Raw genomic sequence first — 23,531 nt, 5'->3', positions numbered from 1 at the left:
AAGTGTCCTCTAGGAGCATAAACGTGTGTTAAAGTGTCCTCTAGGAGCATAAACATGTGTAAAAGTGTCCTCTAGGAGCCTAAACGTGTGTTAAAGTGTCCTCTAGGAGCATAAACGTGTGCTAAAGTGTCCTCTAGGAGCCTAAACATGTGCTAAAGTGTCCTCTAGGAGCATAAACGTGTGTTAAAGTGTCCTCTAGGAGCATAAACGTGTGCTAAAGTGTCCTCTAGGAGCATAAACGTGTGTTAAAGTGTCCTCTAGGAGCATAAACGTGTGTTAAAGTGTCCTAGGAGCATAAACGTGTGTTAAAGTGTCCTCTAGGAGCATAAACGTGTGTTAAAGTGTCCTCTAGGAGCATAAACGTGTGCTAAAGTGTCCTCTAGGAGCATAAACGTGTGTTAAAGTGTCCTCTAGGAGCATAAACGTGTTAAAGTGTCCTCTAGGAGCATAAACGTGTGTTAAAGTGTCCTCTAGGAGCATAAACGTGTGTTAAAGTGTCCTCTAGGAGCATAAACGTGTGCTAAAGTGTCCTCTAGGAGCATAAACGTGTGCTAAAGTGTCCTCTAGGAGCATAAACGTGTGTTAAAGTGTCCTCTAGGAGCATAAACGTGTGTTAAAGTGTCCTCTAGGAGCATAAACGTGTGTTAAAGTGTCCTCTAGGAGCATAAACGTGTTAAAGTGTCCTCTAGGAGCATAAACGTGTGTTAAAGTGTCCTCTAGGAGCATAAACGTGTGTTAAAGTGTCCTCTAGGAGCATAAACGTGTGCTAAAGTGTCCTCTAGGAGCATAAACGTGTGCTAAAGTGTCCTCTAGGAGCATAAACGTGTGTTAAAGTGTCCTCTAGGAGCATAAACGTGTGTTAAAGTGTCCTCTAGGAGCATAAACGTGTGTTAAAGGGCCCTCCAGGAGTCTTCTTCTTCTTCTCTGTACTTTATATTTATTTAGCAGAGTTTATTATTATTTATTATAAGATAAGATAAGATATTGTTTTATTATTGCCACAGAGGGAATAACAAACACATCACAGCAACAAAGTGGATCATAAACATAGAAGAAACTTATTATTGTTGTTGTTTTGGTGTTGGTGTGCAGTCAAACAGCTGCAGGAAGGAGATGTGATGCCCTCTGTCGCTGCAGGAGCTCTCCAGTCATTCTATCTGTTATTTCATTGGTGTGTTTACGCTTCAGATGCTATAAAACCATGACTTTGTACGTAGGTGATGAAACCACAGGATGAGACAGAAACCATTACGTTGTACGCACGAGGAAGTGTAAACGCTCGCTCTCATCCACTCAACAGGAAGTCTGAACTTCTTCCCTCTGGTAGACGACACAAGGTCCCAAGGGCTCATGTAATATTTTAAAGATTCCTTCATCCTGATGCCATCGGAGCACCTGAACACCGCGTCCTGTTGATGCGTCTTTATCGTTACTGCCGCTGCTGTCCTGCTCTTTTCCCTGACGATGTTTGCGTGTAAGTGTTGCTGTTGTTGTTGTTGACATCCTGCTTGTTGCTTTGACGAGACCAAAGACAACAAATGAAACCAAACCAACTTGAGTCTGTGAGAAGGTTCCCTTCTGTCCCCGTGGGTGGAGCTTCCTCTCCTAAATGTGTCTTTAAAAACGCTCCTTTATTTGAGTTCTGAATCCCTAAAATGCGTTTGTGCGTAGAAATATTCTGTGTATGGAGCTGGACTGTGCAGAGCAGCAGCTGTGATGTAATGTTGAGAAATGTTTGATCATCCACCCCTCCTTTCTCTCCTCTGCCTCCTCCTCCTGATGCTAACATTCATCCCTGCAGCCCCGCAGGAACTGGCCTTATAAAGACCTGAACCAGGAGGGGGGGGGGGGTCTGAACACCAGGAGGAGATGTTGATATCAGCTGTCAGCCTGCAGCGTCTCTCCTGCTCCTGAGGAAGCCCAGGGCCACACACACACACACACACACACACACACACACACACACACACACACACACACACACACACACACACACACACACACACACACACACACACACACACACACACACACACACACACACACACACACACACACACACACACACACACACACACACACACACACACACACACACACAGACGTTAGCATTAGCATTAGCATCCAGGCTCTATTAATAGATGCATCAGGCTGCAGAGGAGCAGCAGTATGGTCTCACAGTTTGGGGGTTTGTCTGGTTTAAAGGTAGAAGCACGGTGTCAGGACTGGACTGGACTCAGGACCTTTAGTCTGCGTCGCTGTGACCTGCAGAGACCCCTGTGCACGCTTGTAATGCTTCAGACACAGTCTAACTAACACTCTGTAAGTTCTTTACACACAGCTGTCAGAGCAAACACCTCCAGCAGCTGTTCTTCCAGAGCCCCGTGTGTCTGCGAACAGGGAAACCTCCCTTCACATCCCATCACCTCCCTGTTGCAGTGTTATCTGAATGATGATCTGAGTGTGTGAGGATTGTTTGGGGATGTGGCTTTTCTCTCCCGCCTGCAGGGACAGACCGTACGTCCCCCAGGATGGGATAGTTTTCCTTTTTAAGGCAAAGCTCTCCTCCCCGCGGGCGCCGTCTTTAACAAAGCCACCGGCCCGGCGTCCTGGCATCGCTGTGTCATGAGATCACAGACGCAGGGGAAGAGGCGACGATTCCCCTGAACTTAATCACCTTCCAAACAACAGGCCTGGGGTCCACAGAGCCCGGAAGACCAGGTCCTCAAGAGCCCTGAGTCAAGACTGAGTCAAGACCATAATAGGCAAACGTGTGTTTGCGGTGCTAACGTGGTGGTTAAGGAGTCAGGGTGGAAACATTCATGCAATGGAGGACTCCTGCAAACTAAACCTGCAGAGAGCGCTCAGGTTGGATGTTCCTGTGACTATAGTGGCGTTTACTTCTCCACCTGCTCCCGTCCCACCCTCAGAGAGAGAGCACGGGGCTCAACGCCTTTGCTCCCACGCCTTACTTCGTCCTAAAGCTCCTGATAAAGTGGGAAAACTGTCGCTCCCTCAGTTACAAACCCCCCCCCCCCCCCCCCGAGTCTCCTGCAGCTGGTTTCTCTGATTTAAAGCCGCCACGTCCGGCCGTAGATGTTTGATTCCACATCTCAACCTGTGCATTAACACGTAAAATAAGATGAGGGGCAAAGTGAGAGAAAGGGGGGAGATGGAAAAGATGAGTGGGGAGGAAGAGGAGTGGATGAAGAGGAAGGAAGGAGAGAGGGAGGGAGAGAGGGAGGGAGAGAGGGAGGGCGGTTCACATGGAGGAGGGGGTAACTACAAATAGCCAGAGGCACCAAGTTCTGCTCCAGTGCCTCCGCCTGCTGCAGCCCTCACCAGGCTCTCCGTATCATCCAACATGGCCTCCTACAGCTCCTCCGCCCAAACCGCCTCCTCCTACCGCCGCCACTTCGGCCACGGCGGCTACGCCTCGCCCTCCCTCAACCGCGTGTTCCTGGGGCACAGCGGTGGGGGCGGAGGCCAAATGTCCTCCAGGGTCTACGAGGTGACTCGGAGCAGCTCCACGCCAGCCTACCGGGTCTCCTCCAGCTACGGGAAGCCCCTGGCGACCTCCCGGGCCTCCGTCGGGCGCTCCTACGGCGGCATGGGCGAGACGCTGGACTTCAGCCTGGCCGACGCCCTCAACCAGGAGTTCCTGACCACGCGCACCAACGAGAAGGTGGAGCTGCAGCACCTGAACGACCGCTTTGCCAGCTACATCGAGAAGGTCCGCTTCCTGGAGCAGCAGAACCAGGCGCTGGCCGTGGAGGTGGAGCGCATGCGCGGCCGCGAGCCGACGCGCATCGCCGACCTGTACGAGGAGGAGATGAGCGAGCTGAGGAGGCAGGTGGAAATCCTGACCAATCAGAGGTCACGGATAGAGGTGGAGCGGGACAACATGGCCGACGACCTGGACAAGCTCAAACTCAGGTGGGAGGGGCAAAGACGGAGTGTGTGTGTGTGTGTGTGTGTGTGTGTGTGTGTGTGTGTGTGTGTGTGTGTGTGTGTGTGTGTGTGTGTGTGTGTGTGTGTGTGTGTGTGTGTGCAGAAACTCAGAGGTGTAAAAGAAGCAAAACGTAAACGTGCAGAGGTAGAAAACGAACACATGAAAGTGTGGATAGAGAGACTAAAAAAAGATGCAAAACCACCACAAAAAGATGTAAAATGACTAAAAATAGATGCAAAACCACCACAAAAAGATGCAAAATGACTAAAAATAGATGCAAAACCACCACAAAAGATGCAAAATGACTAAAAATAGATGCAAAACCAGCACAAAAAGATGCAAAATGACTAAAAATAGATGCAAAATCACCACAAAAAGATGCAAAATGACTAAAAAAAGATGCAAAACCACCACAAAAAGATGCAAAATGACTAAAAATAGATGCAAAACCACCACAAAAAGATGCAAAATGACTAAAAATAGATGCAAAACCAGCACAAAAAGATGCAAAATGACTAAAAATAGATGCAAAACCACCACAAAAAGATGCTAAATGACTAAAAAAAGATGCAAAACCACCACAAAAAGATGCTAAATGACTAAAAAAAGATGCAAAATGGCTAAACTAGACTAAACCCCTGCCTCATGGTTCGCGGCGTGTCTCTTCACCTCCTCCAGGCTCCAGGAGGAGATGCTCCAGAAGGAGGAGGCAGAGAACAGCCTGGCTGCGTTCAGGGCGGTGAGTGCTTCCTGTCTCTTGGTTCCGCGTGTAGAGGAGAAAGCGCGTTCTCCGTAGAGCAGCGTTCCCACTGACGGCTGCGTGTGTTCACAGGACGTGGACGCGGCCACGCTCGCTCGCCTCGACCTGGAGAGACGCATCGAGACGCTGCAGGAGGAGATCGCCTTCCTCAAGAAGATCCACGAGGAGGTGCTCCTCCTCCTCCTCCTCCTCCTCCTCCTCCTCCTCCTCCTCCTCCTCCTCCTCCTCTTATTCCTCCTCCTCCTCCTCCTCCTCCTCCTCCACTTCTTCCTCCTCTTCCTCTTCCTCTTCCTCTCCTCCTCCTCCTGTACCTCCTTTCTTCCTCCTCCTCTTCCTCCTCTCTCCTCCTGTTATGCTCCTAGAGGTCACTTTAACACACGTTTATGCTCCTAGAGGACACTTTAACACACGTTTATGCTCCTAGAGGACACTTTAGCACACGTTTATGCTCCTAGAGGACACTTTAACACACGTTTATGCTCCTAGAGGACACTTTAGCACACGTTTATGCTCCTAGAGGACACTTTAACACACGTTTATGCTCCTAGAGGACACTTTAACACACGTTTATGCTCCTAGAGGACACTTTAACACACGTTAAGGCTCCTAGAGGACACTTTAGCACACGTTTATGCTCCTAGAGGACACTTTAGCACACGTTTATGCTCCTAGAGGACACTTTAACACACGTTTATGCTCCTAGAGGACACTTTAGCACACGTTTATGCTCCTAGAGGACACTTTAGCACACGTTTAGGTTCCTAGAGGACACTTTAGCACACGTTTATGCTCCTAGAGGACACTTTAGCACACGTTTATGCTCCTAGAGGACACTTTAGCACCCGTTAGGAGCCTGCCCCGCCTCTCTCTGACCTCCTCGTGCTCCTGCAGGAGATCCGTGAGCTGCAGACGCAGATGACGGAGTCTCAGGTGCAGATCCAGATGGACATGTCCAAGCCGGACCTGACGGCGGCGCTGCGGGACATCAGAGCCCAGTACGAGGGCATCGCCGCCAAGAACATCTCCGAGGCCGAGGACTGGTACAAGTCAAAGGTGAGCGGTGGGAGAGACTGGTCGGCGTGACGACGCTGACGATGGCGTGACCTTTGACCCCCGTCTCTTCCAGGTGTCCGACCTGAACCAGGCGGTGAGCAAGAACAACGACGCCCTGAAGCAGGCGCGGCAAGAGACCATGGAGTTCAGACACCAGATCCAGTCCTACACCTGCGAGATCGACTCCCTCAAGGGCACCGTATGTGTCACACACACACACACACACACACACACACACACACACACACACACACACACACACACACACACACACACACACACACACACACACACACACACACACACACACACACACACACACACACACACACACACACACACACACACACACACACACACACACACACACACACACACACACACACACACACACACACACACACACACACACACACACACACACACACACACACACACACACACACACACACACACACACACACACACACACACACACCACTGAAGAGGGACACTTTAACACACGTTTATGCTCCTAGAGGAAACTTTAGCACACGTTTATGCTCCTAGAGGACACTTTAACACACGTTTATGCTCCTAGAGGACACTTTAACACACGTTTATGCTCCTAGAGGACACTTTAGCACACGTTTATGCTCCTAGAGGACACTTTAACACACGTTTATGCTCCTAGAGGGCACTTTAACACACGTTTATGCTCCTAGAGGACACTTTAACACACGTTTATGCTCCTAGAGGACACTTTAGCACACGTTTATGCTCCTAGAGGACACTTTAGCACACGTTTATGCTCCTAGAGGACACTTTAACACACGTTTATGCTCCTAGAGGACACTTTAACACAGGTTTATGCTCCTAGAGGACACTTTAACACACGTTTATGCTCCTAGAGGACACTTTAACACACGTTTATGCTCCTAGAGGACACTTTAACACAGGTTTATGCTCCTAGAGGACACTTTAACACAGGTTTATGCTCCTAGAGGACACTTTAACACACGTTTATGCTCCTAGAGGACACTAACACACGTTTATGCTCCTAGAGGACACTTTAACACACGTTTTGACTCCTAGAGGACACTTTAACACACGTTTATGCTCCTAGAGGACACTTTAACACACGTTTATGCTCCTAGAGAACACTTAAGCACATGTTTCGGCTCCTAGAGGACACTTTAGCACACGTTTATGCTCCTAGAGGACACTTTAGCACACGTTTATGCTCCTCTCCCTGACAAACCCAGAATGAGTCCTTGATGAGGCAGATGAGGGACATGGAGGACCGCCACGGACGCGAGGGGGGCGGCTTCCAGGACAACATCGCCCGGCTGGAGGCCGAGATCGCCAACATGAAGGACGAGATGGCGCGCCACCTCCGCGAGTACCAGGACCTGCTCAACGTCAAGATGGCGCTGGACGTGGAGATCGCCACCTACAGGAAGCTGCTGGAGGGGGAGGAGAGCAGGTGAACGGTGTTCTTTGGTCACGTTTCAAAGACGAACGCCATTTTAAAAATTATTATTCATATGGTTTTATTTTCCATCTCTGCAGGATCACCTTACCTGTGCAGAGCTACTCCACCCTGAGCTTCAGAGGTACAGACACTCCTGCTGGACCCTGAACGCACCACGAGAAAATACGATTACTGATAATCATATAAAGACGACATTTTGCATCTTTTTGTGCTGGTTTTGCATCTATTTTTAGTCATTTTGCATCTTTTTGTGGCGGTTTTGCATCTATTTTTAGTCATTTTGCATCTTTTTGTGGTGGTTTTGCATCTATTTTTAGTCATTTTGCATCTTTTTGTGGTGGTTTTGCATCTATTTTTAGTCATTTTGCATCTTTTTGTGCTGGTTTTGCATCTATTTTTAGTCATTTTGCATTTCCTTGTGTCATTTTGTGTATGTTTGTGGTCATTTAGCATCTCTTGCAACCTCCTGTTGATGAAAAACACAGTGTTGTCGTAACTCATGACAAAATGACTAAAAACCAGCACAAAAGGTTGCAAAATACGATTCTGATAATCCCATAAAGATGGCATGTCCTGTGTTTTACATTATGGTCTGTCTATTTCTGTAAAAGTATAAAGAAACGATCTCTTCTGTTACACAGAGACGAGCCCGGAGCAGCAGCAGCGCTCCTCTGAGCTGCATTCAAAGAAAACGGTCCTCATCAAGACCATCGAAACCCGCGATGGAGAGGTAAACTTCTTTAAGTCCTTATTAAAATGTTTAAAGTATGGTGCCTCTGCAGAATAACCTGTTAACCTGGACCCCCCCTGGGTTTCTTTTTATAAACAAGCTTTATGTTGATGCTTTTTACAGTTTTTTAACATTTAAATTAAAAACCTGCTTCAAAAACAGATGTTTACGTTTCAAATCCTGGTCATTAAAACAAAACTAAACTAAACTAAACGATGAAGTGCATATAACAGTTAAAATGCATCCATCATCACTATAATCGTTAATAGTTATCCTGCATCATAATGAGCACTTTTACTTTATTCTGATACTTTTGTATTTTCCAGGGATGTGATGCATGAATGGAATAACAGCTGAAAAGATCCGGGCCTTTTAAACATTATTGTCTTTGTTTGAAACAATTAAAAGTCATAAAAGCTCCGAGGCTGTGGGTTAAAAGGATCAAAGATCGACTGACTTTAGTTTCCCTCACTTATTGATCCGTACTCACTTTCAGTTCATTCTGCTCTAAAAAGCCAGAAGTGGTCAATTATCTGATCTGACGGGGAAAAGAAGCTGTGAGGGCTTTAAAAGCTCAATTAGCAGTTGTGACCTCTGACCTTTGGGGAAAAACACTGTTTTCCATCATCAGGAGGCTTCGAGGGATGCAAAATGAGCACAAACATACACAAAACCAGCACAAAACCAACCCAAACCACCACAAAAAGATGCTAAATGACTAAAAATAGATGCAAAACCACCACAAAAAGATGCAAAATGACCAAAAATAGATGCAAAACCAGCATAAAAAGATGCAAAATGACTAAAAATAGAAGCAAAACCAGCACAAAAAGATGCAAAATGACTAAAAATAGATGCAAAACCACCACAAAAAGATGCAAAATGACTAAGAATAGATGCAAAACACCACAAAAAGATGCAAAATGACTAAAAATAGATGCAAAACCACCACAAAAAGATGCAAAATGACTAAGAAAAGATGCAAAACAGCTACACAAGGAATGTAAAATGACTAAGAATAGATGCAAAACACCACAAAAAGATGCAAAATGACTAAAAATAGATGCAAAACCACCACAAAAAGATGCAAAATGACTAAAAATAGATGCAAAACCACCACAAAAAGATGCAAAATGACTAAGAAAAGATGCAAAACAGCTACACAAGGAATGTAAAATGGCTAGGGGTAGACTATTTGAATTTAGACAGAGTGGGGGGGGGGGGGGGGGGGGGGGGGCTCTCACATGTCTGTGCCCAGGGGCCCAAGTCTCATAATCACACACACACACACACACACACACACCTGATGCAATCACGCCGTACCCGCAGCTTCCAGGGAAAACACATCACATCACGTTCGTGTTCAGACAAGTCCACATTTTTAAAGGATATGTCTGCGTCCGTTGATGTCGACGGATGACAAACTCTGCAAAAACGACTACAAACAGACGCTCTGAGCCGTGTTTGTGTGTTTCTGACCTCCAGGTCGTCAGCGAGTCGACGCAGCACCAGCAAGACATCATGTAACCGTCTGTGGAGGAGAAGAGGAAGAAGAAGAAGAAAGAAAACGACAACAAACAAGAAAAGATGCAGAAAATAAAATGATTAATGGCCGGTGCTGGTGTGGTTCACAGTTACACGTATATCAGGGTGCTGCGGTCTTTACTCACCTACGGGTGCACGAGCAAAGACACGTCCGTCTGCGGAGCCTCTCCACAGCACGCGTTCAGACTCCAGCTGCAGCTGTGCACGTCTCCTGGGGCGGCTGACGTGCTTCTGCTGCGACAGGTCAAATGTCTGCTGCGTGAAGGGTCCAAAGGGTCACGTCTGCGTTGAACCGACCCCTGAAAGCCCTTTGACTCTCTAAGAACCGTGTCTGTTCCTTCAAAATGACAAAGAATACGGCGAGCAGCTGCAGGAGACTTAAAGAAAACAACTTAAAGAGCAAAAACAACTTCCCACCCTGCAATTTGAACTGAAACGCCACCAAATTAATGTACTTTCACTTTAAATCTTTCATCTAAACCACGCAAAGTGCACGGATGCATCAAGTAATTCTGTTTTTCTTTCCTGTTGTTGTTGTGTTTATGATTCTTCTTCCATACGCGGTCGTGTTCTTCTTCTGTGTCCAAACAGGTGGTGAAGTGTGTGTGTGTGTTTGATGAAGAGACGCAGAAAGGAGGGATGAAGAGAGAGATAGGAGGGAAGGTGATGGGAGGTCAAGGATACAGAAAAGAGAGAGAGAGAGAGAGAGAGAGAGAGAGAGAGATGTTGATCCCTTGTGACTTTGAAATCTTTGCTAATAAAAGTTGAATACAAAAACAAGACAAAAGGACTAAAAACAGACACAAAACACCACAAAAACACGACAAAACGACTAAAAACAGACACAAAACACCACAAAAACATGACAAAACGACTAAAAACAGACACAAAACACCACAAAAACATGACAAAATGACTAAAAACAGATGAAAACACCACAAAAACACGACAAAAACGACTAAAAACAGATGAAAACACCACAAAAATCGATGGAGAGACGCAGAAAGGAGGGATGAAGAGGAGGCGACGGAGGAAGAGATGAAGAGAGAGAAAGGAGGTCAAAGATACAGAAGAGAGAGAGAGAGATGCTCCCCTGTGAGTTTGAAGTGTGTGTGTTTCCCCGTGTGTGTGTGTGTGTGTGTGCGTGTGCGTGTGTGTGTGCGTGTGTGTGTGTGTGTGTGTCCCTGAGGTAAAAGACGACTCACACAGTGACGGTGCACAGGCCCAGAGGAACACATGCTTTAATGGTCACAGTCAGAAACTCTCGTCTTACACAACGCAAATAAATAAACAGCAGATCAATAAATACACCCCACCCCCCGCCCGTCCGTGCCCCCGTCTCCCCCCCCCCTGTCCCCCCGTCCCCCCGCGGAGTGGAAACGTGTGTGCGTTAAATCAAAACGCTCAGAACGGAAGAAACGCTCGGATGAAGCGGTGAAAACAACAAACAGAAGAAAGTGAGAGCTGTGGTTTATGTACAGGTTCCACACGGGTGGGATGCGCGTGGACGGGTAGAGGGTGGATCAGGATGGGACGCAGGGGTGAGGTCATGCAAGAGTAAACCCCCCCCCCCCCCCGTTAACGCACCCTCGCCTGCTGTTCCTTAAAAAACCGAAGGTAAAGACGATAAAGTGTCCACATGTTCACGTTTCTGTCGTGTGAAAGAAAGAAAACCAAAGCACGTGACGGAGTTTATCGTCCTGTTCTCAGCCTCGTTTACACCGGCAGCCCCCCCCCCCCCCCAGAGCGATCCAGGGATCTGGTTCACGAGTGAGGGGACGATGGAGCGTGAGACGGGCTGCACCTTTACACGAATCTTTAATCTTCACTAATGGAATAAAAGTGCCTTAAATAATCTCTTGTGTGAAATCTTAGGGCGAACTCCCACTGTGCCTCCGACCGAGGGTTTGCCCCCTTTAAACATTCCTCCTCTCCTGTTTTTAGTCCAGAAAGCAAATAAAGGATCCGGGTTCTGCGTGTAAGGGCCTTCCCTCCCTTCACAGACGACCTTTGCGTGACGTTAAGACGCCCGCGGGCTGAGGAGCGAGTTTCTTCTGCACCGTGAGTTGAAAATCGGCGACGGCGTCGGAAACTAAAGTGCCGCGTTGTGTTTCCATTCTTCAGACGATGAACCTGAAGCTGGGATCCCTGATGTGGTTCCACTCTGTGACACAAAGGCAGGGGGTCGGGGAACGGCGGGCGGCGTCAGGGTTCCCACGTCCACCCTGGGGATTGTAGCTGCGGCGTGTGTGTGTGTGTGTGTGTGTGTGTGTGTGTGTGCACGCATGCGTCTGTGCATTGTGAACCCCTCCGCACCGCACTCATGGCTCCAGCGGGTCGCCTCAGCTTTACCATTTAAATCGTAATCAGGTAAAAAGGGTTAAACGTGTATTGCATTGTGGGTAAATCCTCAGAGGGGGCGTGGCTAAACCCAGATAACGTTCAAACCCAGAGTCTTTGCATTCCTGTCGGAGCACCGGTGTGATTGGACGGGTGGGGCGGTGACCGCAGAGTCACGTGTCTCCCCGGGGAGGACGGTCAGACGTGTAGTGAGGGTCCTGCTGCTCCCGTGAGGGGGGTCGTGGAGCCGCAGTCGTAGCCCACATCCACCATGGTGTGCGGTCGGCCGACCAGCCGGCTGGGGACGGGCTGCGCCTGCACCTGCCGCTCTCGGAAACTCTGGATGTAGCTCTGGTTTAGAGACGAAGGAAAGGCGTGAATAGAGAAACTTCCATCAAGTTAAGAGTCTAATCACCACAGAACACAGAGAACAGAGAGAGAGAGAAAATAGTTCCTCACCGGCGAGAGGACGTCAGTGTCGTAACGGCGGATGGGGTTGGGCTTGCGGCGGTAGGCGGGCTCAGTGTGAAGCTGCTTGGCCTGGTTCTGGTGGTGGGAGGAGGAGCCGTGCTGCTGCTTCTTCTTCTTCTTGTTGCGATAGCGATCGTCCCGCTGACGGATCCGCATTACCTGCATCCGCCTCTGCTGCCGGCTGATGATGACTGTGGAGGGCGGAGTCAGGCAACGTTAATATACAAGTTAGAATCCGCTCGCAGCTTAATGGAAGCGTTAGTAAAGCTCTACTCCTCACCCTTGGTGTGGGAGTATCCCTCCGCGGTCACCTTCCACTGGACCATGACCCCCAGCAGGGTGAGGGCGGGCCACACCCCCAGCACCACCCACGTCAGCCAGCACACAGGCTTGGCGGGCGCCGCTTTCAGTCGCTCGTACATGTACAGCACGAGGGCGAAGAGCTCCACGAAGTAGTCCAACGCCACGGTGATGACGGCCGCGCCGAACATCGCCGTGGACAGCGTGGTGAAGAGGCGCTGCCACTGCAGGGTGAGCACGGCGAACAGCATGCCCAGGCCAAGCAGCACGCCCAGGGGCACCCAGACGGAGCGCGGCGGGCTGTCGGAAAGCTCCTCCATGCCCACCAGGGTGGCCACGGCCACCAGCAGACCCAGCAGCAGGCCCACCATGAAGAGGCCCACGCTGCGAACCAGCATGGTGACCAGGCCGCAGAGCGTGCCGATGCCGAGGCCGATGCCCACCGAGGCCTCCACGCTCAGCTGGGTGTCCAGAACGCGCTCCTTGTAGCAGAGCATGAAGATGACGACGGAGCCAAACATCAGGCCCGTCAGGAACATCACCGCTTTGAAGCAGCGGTAGCCTGAAACGACAGGAAGTGACACGTGACGACACCGCAGGGGGGGCGCGACTCTGCGACTACAGGAGGCAGGACTCACCGAAGAAGCAGTAGATGATGCCGAAGAGGCAGCACATGGAGCACACCACCGTGGGAACCACCTTGTAGCGTCCGCCGAAGTCCTCGCAGCCGTCCAGCCGCTCGGGGCTCAGCTCCTGGTCCGGCTGGGCGAGCAGCATCTCCGCAGTGGTCGTCATGGCGAAGAGGAGGAGACGAGGAAGGAGGGATGGAGGTGGAGAGGTGAGCAGGGACAGGGGAGGCTAGGGAGCAGCGCACCTCCGCGTGGTCTCACCTGCGGACAGACAGAAGAGGACGGGGGGGGGAGAGAAAAGCGTCACACAGACGACTTCCACTACTTCCCTTCCAGCTATGAAGCAAAAACTGTGTCTGTGGTGCTGACTCAGGCCCGTGTGGCATCTGACCCGCGCTGTGCAGCATCCGGACCCATCGCCCCCGTTCATAGCGTGGCGTTCAGAGTGTGAAACAGATTGTGTGTTGTGTCACGGTGTTTGGCTTCCCCCTGACGGCGGAAGCAGCAGATAATAATAGAGCTGGAGCTGAGCGGAGGAGGGGAAATCAAAGCCCCTCTCTCTCTCTCTCTCTCTCTCTCTCGCTCTTTTCTCAGCAGTTCACGTTTGATTTGGGTGATTTTCAAAACCCCCTCGCCCACGATAGAGTTAAAGCAGCACGTGCAGCGCGTGTGACGTTAAAAACCGTCCTCTCGTCGGGTCAAAGAGTGCATTTATCCACCTCCTCCCTCCTCGTTCGCTCCTCCTCCCTCCTCAATCACCTGCCTCCTACTTCTGAAGTCTGGCGCCACTCTTCCTCCTCCTCCTCTGTTCCCTTTCTCTTCTCATCACTCACTTCGCTCCCTCAGTTTTTAGGTAATCACCTCCCCGAGGGTCGAGTCTGGTTAGCTTGACAACGTTAGCCTAGCTTAGCATAGCATACCAAACCTCTGCAACACACTGACTTTCATGTTCGGTCTTGTCCGTTTTGAGCGTCGCACTTGCAGAAATGTAACAAGGACACTTTGGGGTTTGAAGTCTTGTGATGTAAATATGAAACATGAACAGCCGGGAGCGCCAGTTTCCACTCGACAACCATGTGACGTCTGACAGAAGCACGTTTCCTCCTTTCACAGTCTACATTTACAGACAGACATCAGTGTTTTAAGGAACAAACGACATCGTTCTGCATGGAAACGCTCGCTCACAGGCACGTTCTGAGGAGCCGAACTCCATCTGTGCAGCAGGAGAATCAAAGCATGTGTGTGTTAAATAAAATAAAGCATATTTCACGTGATGGATGAAAAAGGAGGAACGTCTCCTTCGCTCGTGAGATCTGGCAACGCAGATAAAGACGGTTTTAATGTTAAATACGACGGAGAAATGCAGAATGATCGGACGACGGGGCGAAGGGATTGGTCCTAATGGTTCCAGTGTGTGTCTGTGTGTGCGTGTGTGTGTGTGTGTGTGTGTGTGTGTGTGTGTGTGTGTGTGTGTGTGTGTGTGTGTGTGTGTGTGTGTGTGTGTGTGTGTGTGTGTGTGTGTGTGTGCTTTTGAATCTCAAATACACACAGATGCACATTTCCATCCCCATTTTCATCCAGACATGACATATTAATAATCATCTTTTGGTTTGAGGATTAGCAGGTCGTTGGCGGGTGACCCTGTGTGTGTGTGTGTGTGTGTGTGTGTGTGTGTGTGTGTGTGTGTGTGTGAGCACTAAGCTGTTTTGTACGTGCAGTCTTTATGTTTGCAGACAGATCATCCGTTCATGCACGAGAGCGAGAGAGACAACAGAGTAGTTTCTTCTTCTGCTGTTCAAATCGACAACAACATCCTCCTGCCCTGCTTCCTGTCTGTCGCCATGACGACGGAGGGATGCTGACAGCCCCAGCTGGCAGTCTCGGTCCGAAGCCTGGCCAATGAGGGAGCGGCTTCAACTCCCATAGCAACAGCATGAGAGCCAATCGGTGGGCCCGTCTGTTCCCTCTGAATGTGTTTGTATGCGTGTGTGTGTGTGTGTGCGTGTGTGTGTGTGTGTGTGGTAAAAGCCGGTGCTGCTCCTATGAAATAATGACTCCAGTGTTCGTGTACTAACGTGACCTCAGCATGTTTACAAAAGCACAACAATTAAAGTTTAATCATTTAAAGGGACAGTTCACCTTCCTCCCACCTGAAGCTGGGTGTGTGTGTGTGTGTGTGTGTGTGTGTGTGTGTGTGTGTGTGTGTGTGTGTGTGTGTGTGTGTGTGTGTGTGTGTGTGTGTGTGTGTGTGTGTGTGTGTGTGTGTGTGTGTGTGTGCCTGTCTCTCCAGTTTAATGGAAGTAGATGCACGTGGTTTTTTCTGCTCATTCAAAAACTCAACAGCAACATTTCTGTCACTGATGTAAATCCACAGACGTGTCGGAGCCGCTTCACTTCCAGGAACTACTTTCCTTCAGCCTAACTACACCTGACAGTCATATCAGCGCACAACAGGAAGCGCCCGGTCGGCCACAGCTGAGCGCAGTCCTGTGTTCAACGCCAAAAGACGTGGGGAGCATCTCTGACATCATTAACACGCACCAAATATTCAGCGTTTTAGACGATGAACAAGACATTCATGTTCACACGCAGGCGTAAAAACGCATCCTTCCTGTTTCACTCCTGTTACTTCCCTCTTGAAAAGGTCGACACAGGACGAGGAGGAGGAGGAGGAAGAGGAGGAAGAGGAGGAGGAGGAGGAGGCGGAAGAGGAGGAGGAGGAGGAGGAGGAGGAGGAGAGGGAAGAGGAGGAAGAGGAGGAAGAGGAGGAGGAGGAAGAGAAGGAGGAGGAGGAAGAGGGAGCCCTGATTCACTTTGTTTTCATGCATCTGAATGTTGCAGCTTCTTCCCCCCGTCTGACCCAGACTTCAGGTCACGAAGTGTGTGTTAGTGTGTGTTAGTGTGTGTGTGTGTGTGTGTGTGTGTGTGTGTGTGTGTGTGTGTGTGTGTGTGTGTGTGTGTGTGTGTGTGTGTGTCGGAGCGTTTCTGGAAGTTTCATAACCACGTTCATCACGGTGGATTTGTTTAAATCTTCCTCCTCTCTTCACACGCTGCATTTCCAGCAGCTTCGACATATGGAGAGTATAACACGACACTTATGGAGACGTAGTTCGGCTGTGTGTGTGTGTGTGTGTGTGTGTGTGTGTGTTTGTGTGTGTGTGTGTGTTAATCCCCTCAGACTCGCTCTCCACCTGAACTCGCCTGTCGTTCATCGTCAGCCAAAAAGACGGCAGAGAGTCCTGTGACCTCATCAACCAGCGCCTGGACAGCCGCATGCATCCCACCAGTGCTGCGTACTCGTCTACATTCATCTAAATCCACTTTACAGATGAAAACCTGACGTCCAACCCCTGATAAAGTCCTCTTTATCAACTCCTGCATTACTTTGAAACATCAGTGCTGCTCTTCTCTGGAGCGCTGATCTCCTCTGCCTCTGCCTACAGACGATGGTGTCATCATGAGACCATCTGCGTCTCAACCCTCTGTGTGTCACTTAACAGATTCCTCCAACATGTGAATCGACAGCAGCTCGACGGGCGGCGAGGCCTCGGTGACGCTGAGGAGCAGCGGACGAGGAGTGACACACAATACAACCAGCAGGACTCAGTGACTGTTCCTGGACCTGCGGCTGCGACGGAGAGAACTTCCTGTTCAAAACAGAACCGAACCTGGACACGTTGTTCCTCAAAATCGCACAAATGTGTGCGCACGCTCGACGGAGAGGCAGGTTCCAGCCTGAAGACAAGAGGAAGTGAGAGTTTCACTGCAGCTGCAGAAGTAAAGTTGAGTCTTTAACCTCCAGAACCTTTAAGCTGAACTTAGGGTGCACCCCCACTGTGCCTCCGTGCCGTGCCCCAGCACGTGTCACGGCTAAAGTCTGGTTCCTTTGACCAGTGTGAGTGCAACCGTACCACGTCTAGGAGCGGCACGCTTGCCATCCACGGCCCGTTTGGGAGAGGTGGGCTTTAGTAAAGCACGTTTGCACGTGTACGAGCACGAGCGTGCGCACGTGTACGAGCACGAGGCCTACGGCGGTTCTGAGGTCATTTCCTGTGCGCCTGTTGGGACGTAGAAAAAAGAAGGAGGGACCATGCGCGGACATTTCAAACAATGGCGGTGAAAGGTTCACGTTGGTGTGATGCGGAGGTGGAGTGTTTACTGCAGATTTGGTCGATGAAAAGATTCAAAAACAGTCGACAAGACGCACAAAAACTCCGAGGTCTACGGAAAGATCTGGAAACAAAGCCACGCATCGCCATGACGTCATCAATGCGTGTGACGTGTTACGGCGTGATGACGTATAGGCAGCAAGAAGCATTCTCCGAGGCCCAGGTAGTGTGAGTACAAACGGGCCTGGAGGGGGGGACAAGGACCCTAAAGCACGGGGCACGGGACGGACGCACAGTGGGAGGGCGCTCTAACCGGTGACGGAGGCACAGTGGGAGGGCGCCCTTAACGCAGCACATTCAGAGGGATCTTTGACTGAAGCTGAACCCCAGAAACCCTCTGATGGAGCATCGATGTGAGGCAGCAGCTGACAAACGCAGTCAAACACTGGAAAGGGAGAGGAAGGGGCACGCCACCGGCCTTCCCACCATGCTGGGTTACGTAACGGCTTCATAATGCATTAGTCACTGCACTTCAGCGCCGCTCCAAGTCTCTTTGAATCAACAAGGATTCAAACAAAAGGAGTCACCTTAGACGGTTCTGCTCAGGTGCAGAGGAAATCTCAGACATGGTTCCTTAGATCCAGCTGCTTTTCTCCATCTACGGTGAGAACAATCAGCATGTTATGGATGTTTGCAGACGGGCATTCACCAGCAGATGAATCACTAAAGGAAGCCGATAGTTGCAGCTTTACTTCTGCCATTTTAGCTCCACACACACACACACACACACGGTGACGCGGCGTTCACCGGGCACGTGGCGCTGAAAAGAGGACGCAGGTTGTCTGGAGTTAGTCTGCAGCGTAAAATCAAAGTTATTATTATTTATGAGCACAGAAGACAAAGTTTGCATGCTGTTATGCAACATTACATGAGTCTAAATTGGGTTTAAGGCAAAACTGACGCTCTGAGAACACGAGTGAAACGATAACGAGGCACAGAACGACTCCGCTGAACGCTGATCATCCAGAACACTGGACCGTTGCTCGTCTGACGCTAAAAACCGTCCTCTCGTCGGGTCAAATCGTGCATTTATCCACCTCCTCCCTCCTCGTTCTGGCTGTTCCTGCTTCCTGCTTCTGACCTGACTCTGGCGCCACTCCTCCTCCTCCTCCTCCTCTGTTCCCTTTCTCTTCTCATCCCTCACTTTGCTCCCTGGGTTTTTAGGTAATCACCTCCCTGAGGATCTCTGAGACTCACGAGTGAAGCGATAACGACTCCACTGAACGCTGATAATCCAGAGCACTGGACCGTTGCTCTCCTTGCATCACTCCTGCATCAGAGACGTGAGGTCCTCTCTCCATCACTGACCTGAGGAATCTGCCGGTGTGAGCGAGGCTGCGACATGTCCCCGTGTCCCCTCTTCACCGTGTCTGAGCGCCAGCAGTGTGATGAGAGAATGAGCTGGAGCATACGATGCAGGCAGACCTCTCTCTCTCCGTCTGTGTGCGTCGTTCACGAGGCGTCCGAGGAGCTGCCAAAAACAGGCCGGCTCATGACGAACTCAGAGCGAGCTGCCAGGGTCCCGTCGCTCGCAGCGGAAGAGCGAGCGAGTGTGTGTGTGTCACCGGTTGGTTTCCATAGAGAGGCTTGTTGTCGTCGATGGTCCTGCCGATAACCTGGCACCCCGACAGACCGTCCCTCTGCACATGTCAATCAATACGGACCGGGGATGAGGGGGAACGTGAGCGTGTGCAGGGGAGGATGCAGGATCACTGCGTGTGTGTGTGTGTGTGTGTGTGTGTGTGTGTCATCACGTGTCTCAGTGAGACACAAACACAGACAGGAGGGTCAGATGTTAGGGCATGAACAGCACCTCTGGCTTCCAGGGGACCCAGTTTTTGCTCCACGTTGTGCAGGTTTCAGGTGTTTTTGATGTGGAAACAAACTGGATTTTCCTAAAATGCATCCGCACCACAGGTAGTTTTCATTTCCACCTCACGTCAGAGAGTTTGGGGATTCTGTGGAGCGCTTGTGTCTGTCTGTCTGGATCCAAACGACGAGCTTTCTGCTGCACGATCAAGACCATCACTCTCCTGATTACACTGATCAGAGGGTGAAGGGGTTTCCTGGATGCTTTGGGGTAAAAGTGAAGCATTTTTGGACTCAAATCGTTCATAAAGCAGCTTTGTAATTGTTGAAAAGCAGCAGGAGAGGGATAAGAAAGATTCTTCACACGTGGATACGAACCTTTTGTTTCCCTTAAACCCTTTAGACACTTCCATCAGTAATGACTGGTTCTCTAACGAGGTCAAACCAACAACAACGTTATGTGACTTGTGCAGATGAATGTTGTTCACGGCGGCTCTCACCCACAGACACCCGCACGGCTCCGGATCAGGCACGAGCGCCGAGGCGTTCTCACACCTCCTCAGACACTCAGCGAGCAGGTTACGTAAGGCTGAGAGTGAATCTGCTGCTCCACTTCTGAGAACCACGTGTGGCTGCTGTCGTTTCCTCTGATTGGACAGAATGTGGAGAATGTGCTGATGGGGAAGACGAGGAGGAGGAGGAGGAGGAGGAGGAGGAGGAGGAGGAGGAGGAGGAGGAGGAGGAGGAGGAGGAGGAGGAGGAGGAGGAGGACACTGAGGTCTTTGTCCAGACTCTGTGTTCACCTCCACACACTGCTGAGAGAACAGCATCCAACACTTACTAATGCAGTTAATGAAAAAGTTCGTAAATGTCCTGCTCTTCAGTGCAAACCACAGATATTCACTTTGCAATGACATCAAACAGCAAATATTGACGTCTGAGAACCTTTTTGCAGAGAAATGTCCATTTATTCTGGGATCTAATAACACCTCTGCAGTTCTCAGATCTGTAAAAGTCAAAAAAAGGCATAAAGCACCCGCGCAGGGCCGCCCGTAGACAATGCAACGCACTGCAACGCAGCGGTGCACCGTAAACTACCAGGCCCCGTTGGGCATGCGATAAAGCTATGTGTGCAAACCAGACATTATAAGATGTCATTTCACGTGGCACAAACCCGAAGCATTTCCCATAATGCACCTCAACAGGGGCAAGTGTTTTAAAGCAGCATCTAAACCCTGAAACAAGGCCTCTTTGTCTCTCTGCTCCTGTGCCGAACGGTTGGATCATGGGTTAAAGAGCAGGTGAATCATGTTCACGCTGATCACTCGACACTCTTCTGATGATCCTGTGTCCCCCGTTCACCGCGGACCCACACATAAGGACATCTGACCGACTGTTTGGGATTAACAGCGGGTCTTTTACCGCCTCTCAGGACCGACCTCTACACGGTGTGCCCTGCAGGCTCCCGTCAGGTTTTTCCTGCAGGCTGCTGTCAGGTGTCCCCTGCAGGCTGCTGTCAGGTGTCCCCTGCAGGCTCCTGTAAGGTGTCCCCTACATGGTGTCCCCTGCAGGCTGCTGTCAGGTGTCCCCTACATGGTGTCCCCTGCAGGCTGCTGTCAGGTGTCCCCACACCTGCAGCAGCATGTTTGAACACATTCTTACAGCAGTGACACAAAGGCTCCTCTGTCTCACACTGCTCAGTATGACTGAACAGCCCAGAGCGGCTCGCTGTGGCCCTGAGGGAGCCGCTCAGGAATATCAATGATGTTTGTTCCCGAGGAGGAGAAACCAAACACAGGGCCAGAGCCCGTGTGTTGGATAGACACGTGCAGGGATGACCCATGATCCTCTCTGCTCGCCCTTACGTGCGTGTGATCACACAACAGGAGGGTCGAACCCAATCGTTCCTAGCTCCAGGGCTTCAGCCACAGACAACAACGAGCTGCAGATGTCTGTGCGCTTTCTATCAGGAGGACTTTCGTCTCTTTGACTTTGTTGTCCCTGCAGATAAAAGGCACTTCCTGTCTCCTCCTGCTGTGCTGCAGCGAGCAACAGCTCAGCTCCCTGCACCTGTCGGCTCCACCACACACTGATGCTCTGAACATCTGGCCTTCAGCAGCCTGCAGGCCGCAGCTCAGCGCACCAGACTGTTCACGAGTGCGCTCACGTCCGCCCCGCTGGACCCTGAACGCCTCGTAGGAGACTGACATCCTCCCTCCTGCAGATTCTCACTGTGAATCAACCTAAAGTTCTTCATTTAGGTCAAAGGTCATCTGGTCAGTGTGTGAATATGGAGCATTATATCTGCTAAATATGAATTATATGCAACTAAATAAGACACAAACAGTCACTACATGTGTTTTTGTGTCTTTGTAAACTTGAATAAACGGCACGGCAGATTCAAACGTTGGAATAGTTTAGTTTAGAGCAGCGATGTCAAACAGGGGGACAAAGTTTTAGGGCCAAACTCCATATTTACTAAAATAAAGACTGCAAATGTGTGTGTTTTTAGTCGTTTTGTCGTCTTTTTGTAGTGTTTTCATCTGTTTTTAGTCCTATTGTCATGTTTTTATGGTGTTTTCATCTATTTTGAGTCATTTTGCATCTTTTTCTGGTGGTTTTGCATCTTTTTTTAGTCATTTTGCATCTTTTTGTGGTGGTTTTGCATCTATTTTTAGTCATTTAGCATCTTTTTGTGCAGTTTTGCGTTTGTTTTTAGTCGTTTTGTCACATTTTTGTGGTGTTTTCATCTGTTTTTACTAAAAAAAAAAAAAAGGCTGCAAACGTGCATGTTTCCTCCTCTCCAGATGTGTAACGCTGAACCTTTCCAGTGCAGCTCCTTGTTCTTGTCGTGGTGTTTCTCATGTTTGATTCTTTGGTCACAGCCACGGTGACAAACAGCTCTTTACCTTCAGACACAGATCATCTGCTGAAAGATCCTGTCCTCCATCTTTCTTTGGGTCGTTTTTGAGGAGGGGTGGATTCAGTGTGTCTGCAGAGACTGGTAGCATGGATGCTCATGTGTGTGAACAGAAAAGTAGACGTGGATGTGCTTTAGACTCTCAGAGAACCTTGATATGATCTTAGGGGCCAAATATAATTACACCCTGGCCCAGATTTGGCCCAGGGGCCTGAGTTTGACACCCCTGCTTTAGAGGAACAGGCTGATGTTGTGTGCAGGAGGAAGAAATGCCACAAAGAGGTTGAATCGCATGTTTCTCTCGATGCAGATGTGAGATAATGTTGTGATTCTAGTCCCAGATGTGAAAGTGACGGTTGAACGAGAAGCTGCAGCAGCGAGACACCAGACGGACTCAGACAGGAGCGGGAGAGGAGGGGGTGAGGAGGGGGTGAGGAGGAGGAGGGGAGGTGAGGGAGGGAGCAGGGAGATGTTGACCCAGTGGTGGATGTGTTGTGGCATTTTCCTTCCCCCGGTGGGCTGCAGAGCCGGAGCCGCCTGACTGCGCTGATAAGACCCACGGTGAAAACACAGAGAGCAGCTGAAGGTCTGCGTCCGCCGCCGCTCGCACTCTGTCATAACTTCAGACAGGAGCTTGTTTTTGAGATGAAACGCTTCCTTTCACTTCGTCTGCTTCAGCGAGCACGTCCTACACTTCCCAGAATGCTTTGCAAGGACCTCCAGGGGGCAGGAACCCAGTTAAAGACAAATTCTTCTTCATCCCAGGGTCTTTTTAGGCAAATACACTCATCCAATAACGGAGAGGTGCTAACAGCCAAATGTGGCTAACAGTGGTTAGCTCGGGGCAGTACAGTGAAGGCATTCAAAGGTCTTTTTTAACCACTAATGCTGCTGAAAATAACAGCAAACCTCTGCAGCAGCATGAGAAGAGTCCCTACACACACAACAAAGCACCAATGGGCTCCTTCCACTGTAATGGACTTTACTATGAGAGGAGCTGGTACAGGGGCCAGTAGGTAAGTCTTTAAAACACTCTTTAATAAACTCTGGCTTCACTAACTACGCTGATGATGCTTTGTTGTGTGTGTATGGACTCTTCTCATGCTGCTGCAGAGGTTTGCACAGAAGAGAGTGTTTAAAGTGTCCATGTGAGAGGATGTTACAGGGCCAGAGGGACAGGAGGTCAGCAGTGACCCTTCAGAACCACGGACAGCTCCGTCTGGACATGAACCGCCACTGTGTGTGTGCGTGTGTGTGTGTGTGTGTGTGTGTGTGTGTGTGTGTGTGTGTGTGTGTGTGTGTGTGTGTGTGTGTGTGTGTGTGTGTGTGGGCTCAACAACAACAACAACAACAGGTTTTGATCTTGTGCACAGGAGATA

At 49.9% G+C, this 23,531-nt stretch overlaps 2 protein-coding genes across 2 annotated transcripts; one reads left to right on the top strand and one right to left on the bottom strand.

The window, feature by feature from the left end:
- Positions 1-3,364: 3,364 nt before the first annotated feature.
- LOC310964583 (desmin-like) lies at positions 3,365-9,551 on the top strand (the record flags this gene model as incomplete). Its single annotated transcript, XM_083937769.1, has 9 exons — positions 3,365-3,936; positions 4,631-4,691; positions 4,785-4,880; positions 5,604-5,765; positions 5,839-5,964; positions 7,010-7,230; positions 7,317-7,360; positions 7,881-7,969; positions 9,455-9,551. 9 exons carry the CDS (start codon positions 3,365-3,367, stop codon positions 9,494-9,496), a joined length of 1,413 nt encoding a protein of 470 aa, XP_083793895.1. The 3' UTR covers positions 9,497-9,551.
- Positions 9,552-12,052: 2,501 nt separating this feature from the next.
- tmem198ab (transmembrane protein 198ab) lies at positions 12,053-13,425 on the bottom strand (the record flags this gene model as incomplete). The annotated part of the gene is made up of 4 exons (XM_083937770.1): positions 13,264-13,425; positions 12,606-13,187; positions 12,314-12,516; positions 12,053-12,205 (listed from the first exon to the last, which is right to left on the bottom strand). Exons 1-4 carry the CDS (start codon positions 13,418-13,420, stop codon positions 12,053-12,055), a joined length of 1,095 nt encoding a protein of 364 aa, XP_083793896.1. The 5' UTR covers positions 13,421-13,425.
- Between the last annotated feature and the right edge of the window lie 10,106 nt (positions 13,426-23,531).

The sequence above is a fragment of the Echiichthys vipera genome, assembly GCF_963691815.1.
Source record: "Echiichthys vipera genome assembly, chromosome: 23".
Taxonomy (NCBI): domain Eukaryota; kingdom Metazoa; phylum Chordata; class Actinopteri; order Perciformes; family Trachinidae; genus Echiichthys; species Echiichthys vipera.
Note: the sequence above shows the minus strand (reverse complement) of the source record. Positions and strands in the feature narration are given on the sequence as shown.